The 15,492-nt window shown below is 36.5% G+C and overlaps 1 protein-coding gene across 3 annotated transcripts in view; it reads left to right on the top strand.

The window, feature by feature from the left end:
• Positions 1–15,492, top strand: part of ZNF148 (zinc finger protein 148) — a 41,969-nt gene that overhangs the window by 14,676 nt on the left and 11,801 nt on the right. For 2 of the 3 annotated variants that reach the window (XM_026852753.1, XM_026852754.1), the window contains exons 2-5: positions 6,014–6,359; positions 7,574–7,699; positions 10,726–10,849; positions 11,514–11,597. In XM_026852753.1, the coding sequence (XP_026708554.1) occupies positions 6,030–6,359; positions 7,574–7,699; positions 10,726–10,849; positions 11,514–11,597 (664 nt within the window). In that variant the 5' untranslated portion in view covers positions 6,014–6,029. The remainder of the gene's footprint in view (positions 1–6,013; positions 6,360–7,573; positions 7,700–10,725; positions 10,850–11,513; positions 11,598–15,492) is intronic. The other variant, XM_026852755.1, reaches the window with a different exon arrangement.

The following is a 15,492-nucleotide window of genomic DNA, read 5'->3' as shown; positions in this document are numbered from 1 at the left end:
AGAGAGCTGGGGATGAGTCTCTTTAACCCAGTAACAAGTGACAGGACAAGAGGGAATGACTTAAAATTGCACCAGGGAAGCTTTAGACTGGATATTAGGAAGTATTTCCAGAACCGGTTGTTGAGTGTTGGAATGGGCTGCCCAGGGAGGTGGTGGAGTCCCCATCTCTGGAGGTGTTAGGAGTTGGGTTGACTTAGCACTGAGGAATATGGTGTAGTTGGGAACGGTCAGTGTGAGGTTAATGGTTGGACTGGATGTTCTTCAAGGTCCTTTCCAACCTTGATGATTCTGTGAGCTAAGGTTTAATGTAGAAAAATAATTAAATTTTAACAACCTTTTTTTTCTTGTTTCCGTCAACCTTCTGTCATTCCATTTTGCCTTGGAAAATCAGGGAAAAGTTAATATAGGAAAGTGTAGTGGGATATGGATATAGAAACAAGTAAATCTTGCTTTTTAATGCTTTAAAACAACCCAGCAGAAGTCTTAAAACAACAAAGACTTTTTCACGAAATTGTTTACAAATAAAAAAAAGTCCATCTTCCTTTACAAAACAGAACAAAAGCATTAAATTAGTTCAGTTCTACAAATAGATTTTAAAATGCAGATGATTTTTATATTTTGTCTGTTATTAATCCTTAAGCATATTTTCTTTTTTCATCTCTCAATCTTTTAAATTCTAACTACAGAAACTCAACCCAGTACTGCACATATGAATTTTATTTTTAAAGTCAAGTCAATTAGTATCTCTGGGTTAATGAGCAATTTAATTGCTCATTAAATTAAATAATGCTTTACTACTTGCTTAAGAAAAGAAAGAAGACGACAGAATAGCCTTTACCTGCTATCAGTTGAAGTGGAGAAAAAGAGCTGGACCATGTGTTGTACTCCAGTGGTTCAGCCACTTTCCCTCAGGGTCTCTGTTTCAGCTTTACTTCATCGCAGCCACCATCCCAGCAGGCTTTTAAAAATCTAATAATGTTTTCTTTTGATTGTATTTTAACGTTTGATTCTGAATTGGAATTGGTTGTCATGCTTTTCATTTAGTATGTTTTTGTTTAAATGGCTGTTTCTTTAATTAGAAATATCATCTTTACCACTTAGCTCTCCAACTTACTGCACCAGTAACCTTTGGAAAAACTGATGTCAGGGTTACTGAAATGAATAGTTCTGAAGTACTGCCGTAGGGTTTGGCGTAGCAGCAGTTTCTGAAATGAAGCAACATGGTTCACTGGCTGCGGATGTTCTGTAAGCAGCTGTGGAGCACTGTGTGAAAAGAGAAGGTGCTGGGATGATCCCACGGGACCTTTTCTGTGCAGTCCCTCCCCTTCCCCTCCCTCAAAATGTATGCATACCCAGGAGGCTCTGCCTTTAGATTTCTCTTGTGAAATGCTTTTTGCCTGGAGTAAAGGCTTGGAGAGCCTCTACCAAGCAAAAGGGGATACTTTAAAGGTTTTGTTGACAGTTTTTTTTTCTGTCAATGTGTGGAGAAACTATATATTCAAAGAAAAATCATATGATTATTTGCTGAAGCTTAATAGAAGCTCTGAAATTCCATGGAAAACATCTCTGCAGTAAGGATAAGAATGTCTTATGCCAAGAAATGTGCTTGTATGTGTTAGTACGTGGTTTGTATTATTGTAGCTTCCCTCAAGATAATCTCAAAATAAGTTGATTTTTATTTCACAGATGCATCTTGCACTTTAAATATTTATTTAATCTTTGCAGGCTTGGTAAAGTGAGCTTGTCTGAATGCTTTTAACTTACATTTTCTTTATCACACTGTCATTCTTCCAAGAACACTTCTCCTCATCTTCAATTTAAATCATAAGATTCCTTTTATGTGAGCCAAACGGTGTCAGTTGACAAATTACATGTGTTTTATTGAATTGATTGCAATTGAGACACTTCTTGCTTGGATTAATAGCTTGTTTTTGTTTGTGGTTCTTCTTTTAAAACAGTACCTGCATGTCATATAACTTACGTTCCATTTCTTCACTTAGAATACGCAGCCTAACACTATGAGTTCTCTATTTTTCTATGAAAAGCCAGATGTTTGAAAGCCTGATTTAATAAGCAGTACATTCACTGTACCAGCTTCTGATATGACTCAAAATCATGACTGGAAAAGAACTTGAGTGCTTGCAGTTGCATGACTCTGCTAAGCCTGCTAGTCACGGTGTGAAAGAAAAAGTTTCCATATCCTCTGCAACTGAGAGAACTAACAAGACCAATAAATACCAGTAAACTGCTAGCCTGTCTTCTGGCCTGCTGCCTTATCTCGCCAGCTGTCCTCAGATTCTGCATGTCTCGAGTCTTCCCCCCTCTGTTGGTGAGAGTAGCAGGCTCTTCTGCACTGTTAAAGCACTCAGTCTCTGTCTGCATTTGCCTGCTTACCTTCCCGCCACAAAATACCTTTAAATCCAAGGTTTCCACAATTTATACCTAATTTCAGAGTGATATGGCAGTATCTTCCATGTGGAACAACCTTCTGTGCTGTTTTTGTCAGTGGCTTGAGCAGACAGATTAGGGCCATGGTGTTCTCATACTTGATACTGTTTGTTCTCCCCGAACGTGTTTCAGCATCTTGAGTTCTTGTATTCTAGTACCTGTCCACGTCATGCTTCTAAAGAATCTGCAATGATTATGCTGTCATATTTCAGTAGTGTGGAAAAAAAACATAGTGAATGACAATCTGTGTGAGATGTACCCTGAGTATGGATTAACTTGGGATAAAGGCTGAAATGAATAAATGTATCTGCTTGTTTTCCTTGGAGTCTCTCTTTCAAGCTACATATTTAAAATGTCCTACCTAAGAAATCAGTCTAAACCTTAAATCTTTTGTTCATCTCTTATCAAATAATGGCTTTATGGGAGACAGGTTCTTAAGAACTTCAGTTCCTTCTCCCATTTCTTACTTGGCACAGGATATTCCACACTGATAAACTCATCCTCATTTTCCCCTTTTAGGATGTTGCTGCAAGATCTCTCTGAGAGATCTGGATTGGTGGAAAAAAATGCAGCCTTAGTGCTGTGCCAGGTTTTTGTTTTGTTTTGTGTTATTGCTGAGAAACTATCAGTATGGTTTCCCAAGTTACCTCCAAAAAATACTTAATGGATTATATAATGTCTGCAGGTTGCTGTGTGGCATACTGGATGTCCATTTTCCCTTGAAGACATGTGAACTCTTACTCTCTGACTATAAAGTGGATTAATTTGGGAGTCAATTTGTCACCTAGCACTACCTGAGCTTTCTCAAGGCATTAAGGAATTGTCTGTATTTGAAGACCCATGCTGTGAAAATTAAGTCTAAGATTTCAAACTTCTTTACGTTAGAATTACAGAAGAACAAAAAAGGAAAAATTGCAAGCATAAATGTTCTGAACAGAAATTTTCCCCATGTTCTCCTGCTATCACAGGCTTTTTTGGTCTCTAGAATGTGCTTTTTATGTAGGAAGGAAGAATATTAAAAAATTTTGATGACATTGTCGTATATAAACAGATTTAGCTTGGTGACTCTGTCCTCCTGACTTCCAGCAGAGGAAAGCTTACTAAAAAAAAATCTGACTGAAAAGATTCTTTCTTTGGCATGCCTCTTAAATATTTGAAACTCAGAGAAGTCAGACCTTTCTATGATACATTCAGAAATTTAGAACTTCTCACAAGAGAACAGGGTCAAGTGTTCTTCCACTTTCAAATTATATGACATGAGTTGCTACTAGAAGATGTTAATGGGCTTATTTTTTATTTATTGGGGTGTGTGAAGGGTTGGTTTGTTTGTTTTTTTTTTTTAAAATTGGTTGAATTTTACTTTCAGAAAGTCAAGAACTAATAGTAGCATTTGAAACAAAGTATAACATAGGGGAACTTTGAGATCTTTTTCAGCTGTGTCTGCTCCTGGCTTGTATTCCTACCAAGTACTCTAGGATCTCACCTGAAGAAGGACCACTATTTATTTTGTAAACTTGGTGTAGTTCGGTATAAGCAAATCCTCACAAATGTTTAAGATACCTCAAGAATTTTCAAAATATTTTCCTGGTGACGAAAATGATTTGGAAAATGATCAATTGGCTCAAACTGAAAACTGAAATGTAAATATTTCATGTACATTTGTTTGATCCAGTCTTTTTGCATGTTGGCAGGGGGGTCATAGAGGTGCAGTTCTGCAGGGTGATGGCCCTGACAATTCTAGGCAGAGTGTTTTGATTTCTTTGGTTATGAGTTGTTGAGAGCTGCAGGGAAAGAAGCGTAGCCTCTGACTTAAAACTTGAACAGAGATGGAGTCTTTTACCATGCTGCACCCTTAGGGGGACAGAATTTGAAGATGATGATTAGCAATATACCGACATCACATCTAAATTGTAATACTGAATGCATCAAAATCAAAGCTGCTGATGCAATTGTAATACTCCCCAGGATACCCGTCCTGTGCTTTGGCTCTGCCTGCTGTGTGTTGTTTAACTCTGCTCCCATCCCTGTGTCTGCTGTCACCTTTGTATAGCCTTTGCCCTCCAGCTGTGGGAAGATACAGGGATGGAGGGAAGGATCTCATCTGTCTATCTGAAAGAGTAGACCAGGGCATTGTGGAATGGGTAGAAGTTGTGGGCCTGGGGAATAAGGTGAAGGAGGCTAACTGCTATGGCTGGATGTCTAGTATGCCAAGGAGAAGAACAGTCTTAGGACTGTTTTGCATATAGAATAATAACTTGATTAAGAAGGTGCTGCCATTTCCAGCTTCACAGAAGCCTGCCGCCTTATTCTAAAAACAATTAATAATATCATGATACTTGTTGGAATATTACAATTATATGTCTGTGTACCAGAAGTCAATGTAATGGTATTGCTATTCATGATTGGACTTCATATTTCTTGACTAATGCTCCTGCTCAGTGGGTGTGAAAATGAGTGCCTTTTTTATAAACAGATTTGACCTCTCTATAGTCCTTATTTGACATACAGCTTTAGCCAGAAAGTTGCTTTTTTATGGAATCATAAATAGTTTGGGTTGGAAGGGACCTTTAAAGGTCATCTAGTCCAACCCTCCTGCAATGAGCAGAGACATCTTCAGCTAGATCAGGTTGCTCAGAGCCCCATCCAACCTGGCCTTGAACATTTCCAGAGATGGGGCATCTACCACCTCTGTGGGCAAAATGTTCCCCTATTGTAAAAAATTTCTTCCGTATATCTCATCTAAATCTACTCTCTTTTAGTTTAAAACCGTTACCCTTTGTCTTATCACAACAAGCCCTACTTAAAAGTTTGTCCCCATCTTTCTTATAAGCCCCCTTTAAGTACTGGAAGGCCGCTATAAGGTCTCCCCAGAGCCTTCTCTTCTCCAGGCTGAACAACCCCAACTCTCTCAGCCTGTCCTCATAAGGGAGGTCCTCCAGCCCCCTGAGCATCTCTGTGGCCTCCTCTGGACACAGAACTGCAGGTGGGGTCTCATGGGAGCAGAGTAGAGGGGGAGAATCCCCTCCCTCGACCTGCTGGCCACACCACTCTTGATGCAGCCCAGTTTTCTCTCACTTGTGGATATTAAGATGTTCCAGCAGTTACAGTATGCCCTGGGGTAGCAGCAGTGAAAGGGCACTCAAAGGACAAGGAAGTAAGGAGAATAGGACCAATATGAAAGAGTCATTTGTAAAAGACAGTCAAAACGGAAAAAGGGAACAGCTTAAAAAGGGCACACAGAAATAAACAACAGTTTTCTAAGAAAGTAGAAGGAGGAATTAGCTATCATTTAATTACCAGGATTTTGCCAGTGATCAGAAGGCACTTTGCTTTGAAACTTTTTATTTGAAAGTGTTCAATTGTGTATACATGCATGTGTGTGAAAGGAGACTCTTTTCATGTTGTGAACCAAGATACCAACTTTTCTCTCTTATTCAGATAGGAGTTTTAGGAGTGCATGTGTGTATGTTGTCTACTAACTGAGTTCTTATAAAATGTTTTTAAGTAAAAAATTTTAAGCAAGAGCACCAATTGTAGATGTTTACTATTAAAACTTTTTTTGTAGGTTATTGCACTTAAGAATGAACATTGAAGACAAGCTGGGAGGATTATTTCTTAAATGTGGTGGCATAGACCAGATGCAGTCATCCAGGGCTATGGTAGGGATGGGTGCAGTATCTGACCAGTCTGGAGTATCGGGAGAACGGCAAGAGGCAGTGCTTCAAGATCGGACTATGGCGCACCAAGAAATTCTTGCAACAGATGAAGTGTTACAAGAAAGTGAACTTCGACAGCAAGAGATGATTTCACATGATGAACTCATGGTCCATGAGGAGACGGTAAAAAATGATGATGACATGGATACGCAAGATAGACTTCCTCAAGGGCTGCAGTATGCTGTTAATGTCCCTGTAAGCAATTTCTTTGTGAAATATTGGAGAAATTACTAGGAAGCTTGATCTGGTAGTCTAATCCTACTCTGGCAAGAAACTAGTAATTGCTTGTTTGGATTTTGATTATCAAAATATTTATGAATGGATGCTATTTATGAAAATGTCATTTGCCTCTGGCTATGGATAAATTTTGCCAATTAAGTATAATCTTTAAGTATCTGTTTTATAAATATTTTATAAGCAGGCTGTTACCATATAATTAATGCGTTAAAATGTGCTCTTTTAAATATATTTAATGTTCAAGGGTAACTACACACCAGAATAAATAGCGTTGTTAAAAGGTGCATTCTGTTTATGCTGTTCATAGTACTATTTAGTTTCTTATGCTATAGGAAGCATATTGTATGTTTTCAAAGTATGTGGACGCTTAGCAATTGCATTCACACTGCAGGTTGGACTGTGACACTTCATACATGACCATAAATATGCCCCTCCTTGATATCTAACAGAAGGTGTACCTCAGCTTTCCCAGAGAGAATACAGATGACTTCCTTTTGAAAACAGAGCGTCTTTCTGTAATGCAGCACATCATCACTGTTACCCTTCAAACATAAAGGATAATTACCAGGACTTTAAAAGTAGATAGCCTTATACATGAAGAATAATCTTCAGAAAGGTAGTATTGTTAAAACACTACTCTGTTAGCTGTAGATCAGGTGGTTAAGGTATTAGAAAAAATGTAAGAGTATCATGCTCTTTATTAAAGTTTACATTAGATCAAGAAATATTTTTTTGAAAAAAACTTCATTAGTACTGTTCTTTTTTTTTTTTTAAATACTTCTGTCTTAAATATACAATAAACTGTTCCGTTAAATCTTGCATTGACAACAACATGGACTAAAGTAAAATAGGTATGAAAAACTGAATGGTTTTACAGATGGAAGTGATTTTAATATAAGAACTGATCTCAAAATCACCACAGGTCAGGAGGAAAAAAGACCTTGGGAGATGAATGAAAGGATACATCAAAATGTCACTGTAGAAATTAACTATGCCCTTTTTATTTAAGATACTTATTATTCCTTTCACTTAAATTTCTGAAAGAACGAAGCCACAAGATAATTCCCTAGAAAAAGGTTTTCTGTTTCAGCAGTTTGTCATCTTCTAAAATTGAAAAATTGCTTTTCTGTAGTGAGAACCTTACCTGAAACTGGCACTTGGTATCTTAACAGATCAGTGTAAAGCAAGAAATTACCTTTACTGATGCATCTGAACAACAGAAACGAGACAAAAAACAAATACGAGAGCCAGTAGATTTGCAGAAAAAGAAGAAAAGAAAACAGCGTTCACCAGCAAAAGTAAGACATTGATTTGGCAAAACCAAGATTAAAAGAACCTGAAGATTTGGTTGACTATGACTAATTTCATTAGCATTTGAAGCAGTTAGGCTGGAAATTGTTTGTTTGCTCAGTAAAGATGCAGTTCTGAAGTTCACCAGAGACCCAAAACAAAACCTGATATAACAGTGTTTTTCTTTGAACTCTTTTTAGCAACATGAACCCTTGACATATTTTAACATCTGTCTCTCTAGGCAGTTCTCTCTCCAAATATTTTTTTTAAATTATGAGTCAGTAGCTTTGTAGACAATTTATAAATCATTACTCTGTATCTATCTAATAATAGTTGTGCTTTTCTGTGAGCCTGATAATTTTATATGCTTCATGCATAGTAGTGAAAAGTTTTTAAAAAGAAATCTAAAATTATAGTTTTGAAAATTCTAAAAAGTTTACTAATATATATAAAATAATTTACCAGTAGGGAATATTCCTGTGGTCATAATCATCTTCATATATGTATTTATTTATATCAAAAGATTCTTACCATAGCTGCTGGTTTGTTACTTCAAAATTTGTTTTGTAGATCCATTCATGAAGAGTATGTATCCCTGTATGTCTGAAAACAGTTTTCTTCTATTGAGACGCACTTCAGATAAAACCAGAATCATTTCACCTCATGAGGTAGCAGTGTTATATCTTCTAGTAATTCCCCAAATCATTCTTAATCTTCAGACTTAAAATAGAACATATACAGGCTGCTCTGACAGGCAAAAATCAGTTCTATATTATCACACAGCAGCATTAAAATAATCCTACTCTGAAATCAACCCAGACTATGTATACATTGAAGAAAAACTCGCCCTAACACCAAGAAAAACTCAAAAACCTCCTTTTTGTTGGCCTGGGAGTGGAACCCCTCAGTCCTCCTCAAAGCACTGTCAAAAGTAGGTTGCACTTGTAGTATTCTTGGAAAGTTGAGAAGTTGTTTTGGATTGGGTGTGGAAGCAAGTTCCAAATCCTGTGCATCGAGATACTTCTCCCTTTGATAGAAAAGGGAGATCTAGGTTGAATACGTTCACAGATCACTTCCATGGAAACATGGCAAGGTAGGAGAGGCATGTGTCCCTCTTTCTACGGACAGGTACTTGCATGCTTCCTTTTTATCTCCCAGTCTGTCAGTTTTAGTCTTTTGAGATGACAAAAGATTGAAAAATGATCAGGAGAATTGTTAAACAGGTTCTTTTTCAGTCTCTCTTCCCCTTTTTTCAAACTTGTCAGGGTAGAAATGCAGAAAGAAGCTGAAGAACTGACATAGGTGAGAGCCTACTGTATTCCCAGAGTAACAGGGTTGATTTTCCATCCAGACAGCAGCTGGGACTTTTACAAATGGAAGTCAATTAACATAGTGAAACATTTAAAATTTTATATTATAGTAGTCAAATAAAAAGTCATTAGCTTTTATGAATCCTGTCTACTTTTCCCTCTTCCATGCACACAACACACATGTACACACTGACACACATGCATGTGCACACACACGCACAAGCTTTTTGTTGCTTATATTAGGCAAACTGCACTGACAAAATTAACTTTCTTCATTTAAGAGGTGGTACAATGAATGGATGCAGTAGAAGAGCCCAGGTTTAGGATAACTGTGATTAAGTGTATTTTCTGCACGATCATTTTAAAATTTCAATATAATATATGAAAAGCATTTCATAACATGTATTTAAATCTATTTTAAATAATCTGTCGGTGTTTCATTAGCTGTACGTCATTACAGAACAGAGTTTTTATAGTTCTCTATCTGTGACTTACTGGAGCTGTAACATACCAGTCTTAGAAACGTATGAATGTGCTTGTCCTTCAGAGTGAATGCACAAGAATTTGTTAGCTCAAGACTTTCACTCTTGCTGAGTTTTGATGCAGCAGAATTAAAAATTGTTTAAGTAGATCCTATAGTATTTGCTACTATTGCAGAGATACTATTTCATTTATTGAATCTCTCTTTCTCATCACTGTCATTATCATAAAACCTAAAACATTGTAGCTAATCAAATTGCAGATATGTTTCCCCAGCAAACTTTTATTTTTTGTTAATAACAAGGGATTAAGCTGTTTTATTTAAGGTTACTTTAAGCTATTCTTTGTAGCTCTGTTTCCAGTTAAGTAAGACTTTTGGAAATGTAATTTGTTTGCTGGTTTTCTTATTCTCTTGCCAGAGATAGTAGAGAGTTTGGGTTTTGGGTTTGTTTTGTTTCTTTTTGACAAATTAGACAAAATCTGTGATGAGCTTTATTGAATAAGGTAGATATGGTGTAATTTTTTTCATTTACGTTTTTTCAACTTTATATGAAAATAGCAGCTTTGACAGCAAAGCAATTGAGTGTGGCAAGTTGAATTCCTCAAGGAGATGCTCTAATATGTATATTGAGTGAGCAGTGCTTTATTGAGTGAAAAACCTGGAAGGGGAGAAGAATAATACTATTTTCTTGGTTGTTTGGCTTTGGGGTTTTGGTTTTTAAAGTACAATTTTGCCTCTGAGGCTACTGGTATTATGTAGATGTAGATAATTTGTATGACTATACTGGATAAGTTTTAATGCCTTTTAGCAAACATTTACAGTTGTGATTTGAAAAAAGAATATAATCTTTCACTTTTGCTTTAAAATATGATTATCCATGGTTCAGTGCCCAGAGGTGGTTTGGTTACTTTGCATCCTTTCCAACAGACGGACAAAGTAAACAGTAGCATATAAAGTGACTCAGCTGTGAATAGGGGAGCTCTAAGCTGGTTTCCATGAGCTGCTTTTGTCTCCGTCCTGTTGAAATATCTCTTAATACACAATGAGGCACAAGTTGGATTGGACTGCAATTGGAAATGTATACTAAAAGCCTAACATATAGCTTTGTAGAAATTAGCATTGTTTTACCTGAAATATTTAAATTTTCTGCATCGAAAAAATTAATGTTTTTTTTTTTTTTTTGTAGTTAATAAGATATCTTTAGAGGGTAGTGTGAGAACAAATTTTACTCTTTTTAAAATAGATCCTTACAATAAATGAGGATGGATCACTTGGTGTGAAAACCCACAAATCTCATGTTTGTGAGCATTGCAATGCTGCCTTTAGAACCAACTACCATTTACAGAGACATGTCTTCATTCATACAGGTACTGCTTGACTTCAAATTTGTCTTTTCTACTATATAAAGAGTTGTTTACTTATGTTAAAAATGCTTTCAGCTCTATGCGAATTTCAGCTTTAAGAGTGTAGCTAACTTGGCATCTAAGTTTAGAGATTCCATGCACCAAAGTGTCAAAAGAATACCAGGACAAAAAAAATCAACATATGTTTAATAAACTGAAGACCTAACTGTTTACAAGGTTTCTTTTCTTTCTTTATCAGAAAGTAATGGGTTGACTTGTAGCCTAAGTGCCAAAATTGACCCCTTTGTAAAATGTGCTCCGGCTGCTTATTTGCCTGATGAGGTATCTCTCTGGTTCGGAGAAGTGAAAAAGGTACTTACCATTATAATAGCTTGCCAGTATCCTGAATGCAGTCTTATGCCAGCATCGTGATTGATCTTGTTCATGAGGAAATTACAGCCATTTCAGATCACTCTTCCGTGCTAGTCTTAATGTGACTCTTAGGATCATGGAAAGAATTCTGCAGTTCATATACTTAGTAAGGCTAATGTTTTTTGGTATTAGAGTATTTTTGGAATTCGCTCAGATGCTGGTTTTTTAATAGATATTTTAATATTCCTCAAAAGTAGTTATCAGAAACAACAGTGTGTAGTTATTAACTTATGGATGTGGAATTATATTGTTCAAGGTGAAAAACCATTTCAGTGCAGTCAGTGCGACATGCGTTTCATACAGAAGTACCTGCTACAGAGGCATGAGAAGATTCATACTGGTGAGTATAGTGCCTTGAGTATCTTTACTGGCGTGCTTAAAAACTGTTTCCCCACTCAGGCAAGGTTTCTGGTAATAAGTCTGCAGCCTAAAACCCTGTTGTAGTTTGTTTTAACTTAACAGATGTTATAAAACTTTTAAAAATAAATCAGTTCTGTGCTTTCAACTTGCTCCACTTTCCTTTGGCTGTAAAGTGAGTATAAACTCTAGTAAACAAATCCGAAAGTAATATTCTATAAATAACCCCAGGGTAGCAAGTCCTGAAGTTTGTGCATTCATAAAAGTTAAGGTTTGTTAAGCTGTTATATCTTTTGTTATATGAGGTTAAATCAGACAATGGGGACTTCCAAATTTCATTTCAGTAGATTTATTTATTTATTTGTTTTAGAATTTGATGGAAAAGTGCCAGGACTAAAATGGCCAAAATGCCTAACCCCAAAGGTATTAGTATCAGCTTTACTTTTCACTATTTTTTTTTTTTAAGGTTTAATTCAGAACTATTCTAAAAATAAGAGCCTTAGTTTAAAAATAATATAGGTCAAATAAGGCCCAAAGTTTTAGGCCAAAGTGAGTTAAAGTTTATACATGTTTATTTTTTTATCTTCTTGCACCGTACAAAACCACATTCTTTAACAGGTTTGGCTTCATTGGGTTTTTGGCATTTTGGTGCATGGCCTTTCAATCCCTCTTTAAATATTTTGTAATATGGTCCCTTTGGACTAGATGCCAATTTCTCAGCCTCTTTTTCAGAAAAGCAGAGCTGGTGAATGTGCACAGTGTTTCTTGGCTGTAGCATTTAAATGGATATGAAAGCTACTAACACGCAGTGCAGTGTGTGCATGTGTAAGAGTTGAGAGGGAGAAAAAACTCTGCAAAATGAATTTTCAGAGCAGTGTACAGGGAGTTACATGCACAAATGCCCTGTTGTTTATGGGATTTTTGTATCCTGGGTTGCCATGAGTCCAGACTAAGTAGGTTTCCTTCAGCCAGTCAGCCACAGAAGAGTCCTCCATTCTTCTGTCCAGTGTCTTTGTTCTGTTCCTAGTCTTTCCTCTGACTCTGAATTGGTGAACCATGCTGCCTCCACGTTGTGTAGATACTATTCTTGAAAAGAATGCTCATTCACTCTCTTCCATCTATCTGCCCCCACACCTCCCCCCCGCCCTGAAAAAGGCAAAAATTTAAGTGCAGTCTTCACATTTTTCAGAAGATTTTTTTTTTTTCTAAATTAGTATTATTCCCTGTACGTGCCTTTGAAAATGAGAGTCTGGGCAATATAGTTAATTAACATGACTGCAAATATTTTATAAATAGATTTAATTATCTCTTTAAATTCAACTTCTAGCTCTAATGAGAATTCTGTGTTGATTGTAAGCTTTGGAGGGAGGGTGTGGTGGTGGGGGGAGCTTGCAGGTTTTTTTGCCAGCTCTTACATATACTAGTCATTGTTTAGCAAAGAAAAAGGTGCCATTTAACAAATTAACCATATTGTTAACTGACTTTTTTAGATAACTATGTTTTCCTCCTTTCCTCAGCATCCTGAGGTGTAGTTTGTTTGTTTCTCAGAAAATTGAAGATGGTGCTAGTGTTTCAACTGTTGAATTATGGGTGTTTTCCTAGGTGTCAACTAGTAGATGATTAGGAGAAAACCTGTAAGACCCAGCTTCCAGGAGTGGAAAAAGCTTTTTTGAAGACTGTTTCATTAGCAAGTATTTGACTAGTGCTTAATTTTTGGCTTGGCCCAGTTATAGTATAGCTAATTGCCATTCTACCTTCCTGTCTGTGCTTTCACTTCTATATGACAATATTCACTACTGGGCTTTAGCTGTTTGTGTAGCGTTACTCTGTTGTTCAGGACTGCATAACTGAACCCATCCAGAAAAGCTGAATTTTCAGCTTGCTTCTCTCACCAGAAGGTGAGCAGTGGGTCTGTGTTTCACTTTGATGGAAGTAAAGGAAAGTTATTTCTCTTTGTATTATACTCTTTTAAGAAATATAAATTCAATATTATATTGTTTTTTAATTCTGCATTTTTATCTCTCTGCTTTTTAGCATCAGCTTTTGTACAGTGTTCAAAACACTGATGAACAACAGGATGTTTGTTACTCTTTTAAAGATGTTTGTCAAATTTTCCAGTTTGTTTTAAGCCAATTGAAGACAGCGGTAACACTTAGAAGCCCCATTTTATGCTTTTTACAAGCCCTGAATTTACAGGTGCTCCAGCTAGTTCCAGTGTGATTTGAATTCAGTTCTCTGAACCACTCCTTCAAATGAAATGTTGTGAGGGAGTTGGGAAGCAATCAATGAACAGCCGTATTCTGTGTAAATAATTAAATAGTTGCATCTAAAAGCAGACATTGCATTAATACAAAATTCACTTACTAGAAATAATTGTATGTAGAGGACAGCAGTGCTAGAACCCTGCTGCTAAACTTGTCACTAATGATACAGAAAATTGCCATGTCAGTTGTGAGAGAGGGAAGAATCATTGGTACACAAACATTTTTATATTTTGAATTTACTAGGCTCATGAAGATGCTGGTTTTTTTTCCCAAATATGTCTGCTTTCTTTTTACTTAGAGATGTTTCTATATACCTTACCCACTCATGCGTTCATGTGTCCTAATTCTGTAACCCACCCTACTTTCCATTTTAAACACAAAAGATGAGATTACATTTTTTTAAAAATAAAGCAACATGGGGCTAACCATTCAAGTGCCTTATTATTCAGTCATGCTGCTTTTTTATTGCCTTCTTTGGTATTTTATAATTTGTATTTTGTCTGTTTAAATTTTAAAATGCCTGGGGGTTTATAATTGTTACAGCCTTCATACACATAGTATTTGTACTACGCTTTATAAATAGTTCTATTGCTCAGCTTTAATAATTTGCAACACAGACACAAAACATAGGTTGTTTTCATAAATAATGCATATAATTATTGTATTGAATTTTTAAATTTTTACTATTTTTTCCCCACATCTGGTTCTTTCCCACTCAGCAAGATGTTTCAGAAAAATATGTCCTGGATTCTCCCTATATTAGCAAAAGGTTTTTATTAATGATCTCCTCCATTTGTGATAGATCCTGTTTGAAAAGTACAACAGTATTGCAGTAGGCATCCAAAGTTTCAGGCTTCTGCTAGGAAGAAATTATTATAGGAAGAGTATCTTCATATTAATTTTTAATCTTTTTCTAACATTATCTTCCTTGTGAAGACTAAAGCAAAAATTAAGTATGGTATCAGTTTCACAAAGTGTTTCTTAATCTTACTTCAGAGTGTTCTGGAATTCTACTGAAAAAAATTATTTTCTGTGTTGTGCTGAGTAATTCAAGGGCAGCGTCCCCAAACTTTTCTTCCTGTTGAGTTGTGGCCAGCAGTGCCTTCTTATGTACTCTCTAAGTCTCCAAAATAGCTTGTGGTGATGATACTCTGCAACAAAAAAACTCAGAACCCCTGTTTGGCCCTATTTAAGCCTTGACATGGGAATAGGTAGCTGGGAGAGTCTTCTGCCAGCAAATGGCCAGCTTGAGTAGACAAATGTTGAGGAACTCTGTGACCATTCATTTACAGAAACGGGTATAAAGCTGAAGGTAAGTGTATTAATGAAGTGTTCTGCATTTCCTGGGGTAGCAGGATAGCTCCTCAGAGGGCTGTTCAGAGCTAGAAGAGTCAGCTGTCTTGCTTCTCTGATTTGGTTTGGCTTCTGTAAGGCTCAGGATAGTTTTCATCCTAAACAGCTGCTCCTTTCTCAAAAAAAAAAATAAAAATCTTAAGATAGTGTGAAAGCAAACATCCAGACACTGTAAGGAGAAGTTGTTTGAAGGAGTGATTTAAAAGAAACACAAAGTAGAACAGTGGAGCAAAGGGAAAGAAAACAGTAAGTAACAAGGAT

Source organism: Athene cunicularia (assembly GCF_003259725.1).
Source record: "Athene cunicularia isolate RWA chromosome 7 unlocalized genomic scaffold, athCun1 chr7_part1, whole genome shotgun sequence".
Classification (NCBI taxonomy): domain Eukaryota; kingdom Metazoa; phylum Chordata; class Aves; order Strigiformes; family Strigidae; genus Athene; species Athene cunicularia.
The sequence above is the reverse complement of the archived record's forward strand: the minus strand, read 5'-3'. Positions and strand labels throughout refer to the sequence as shown.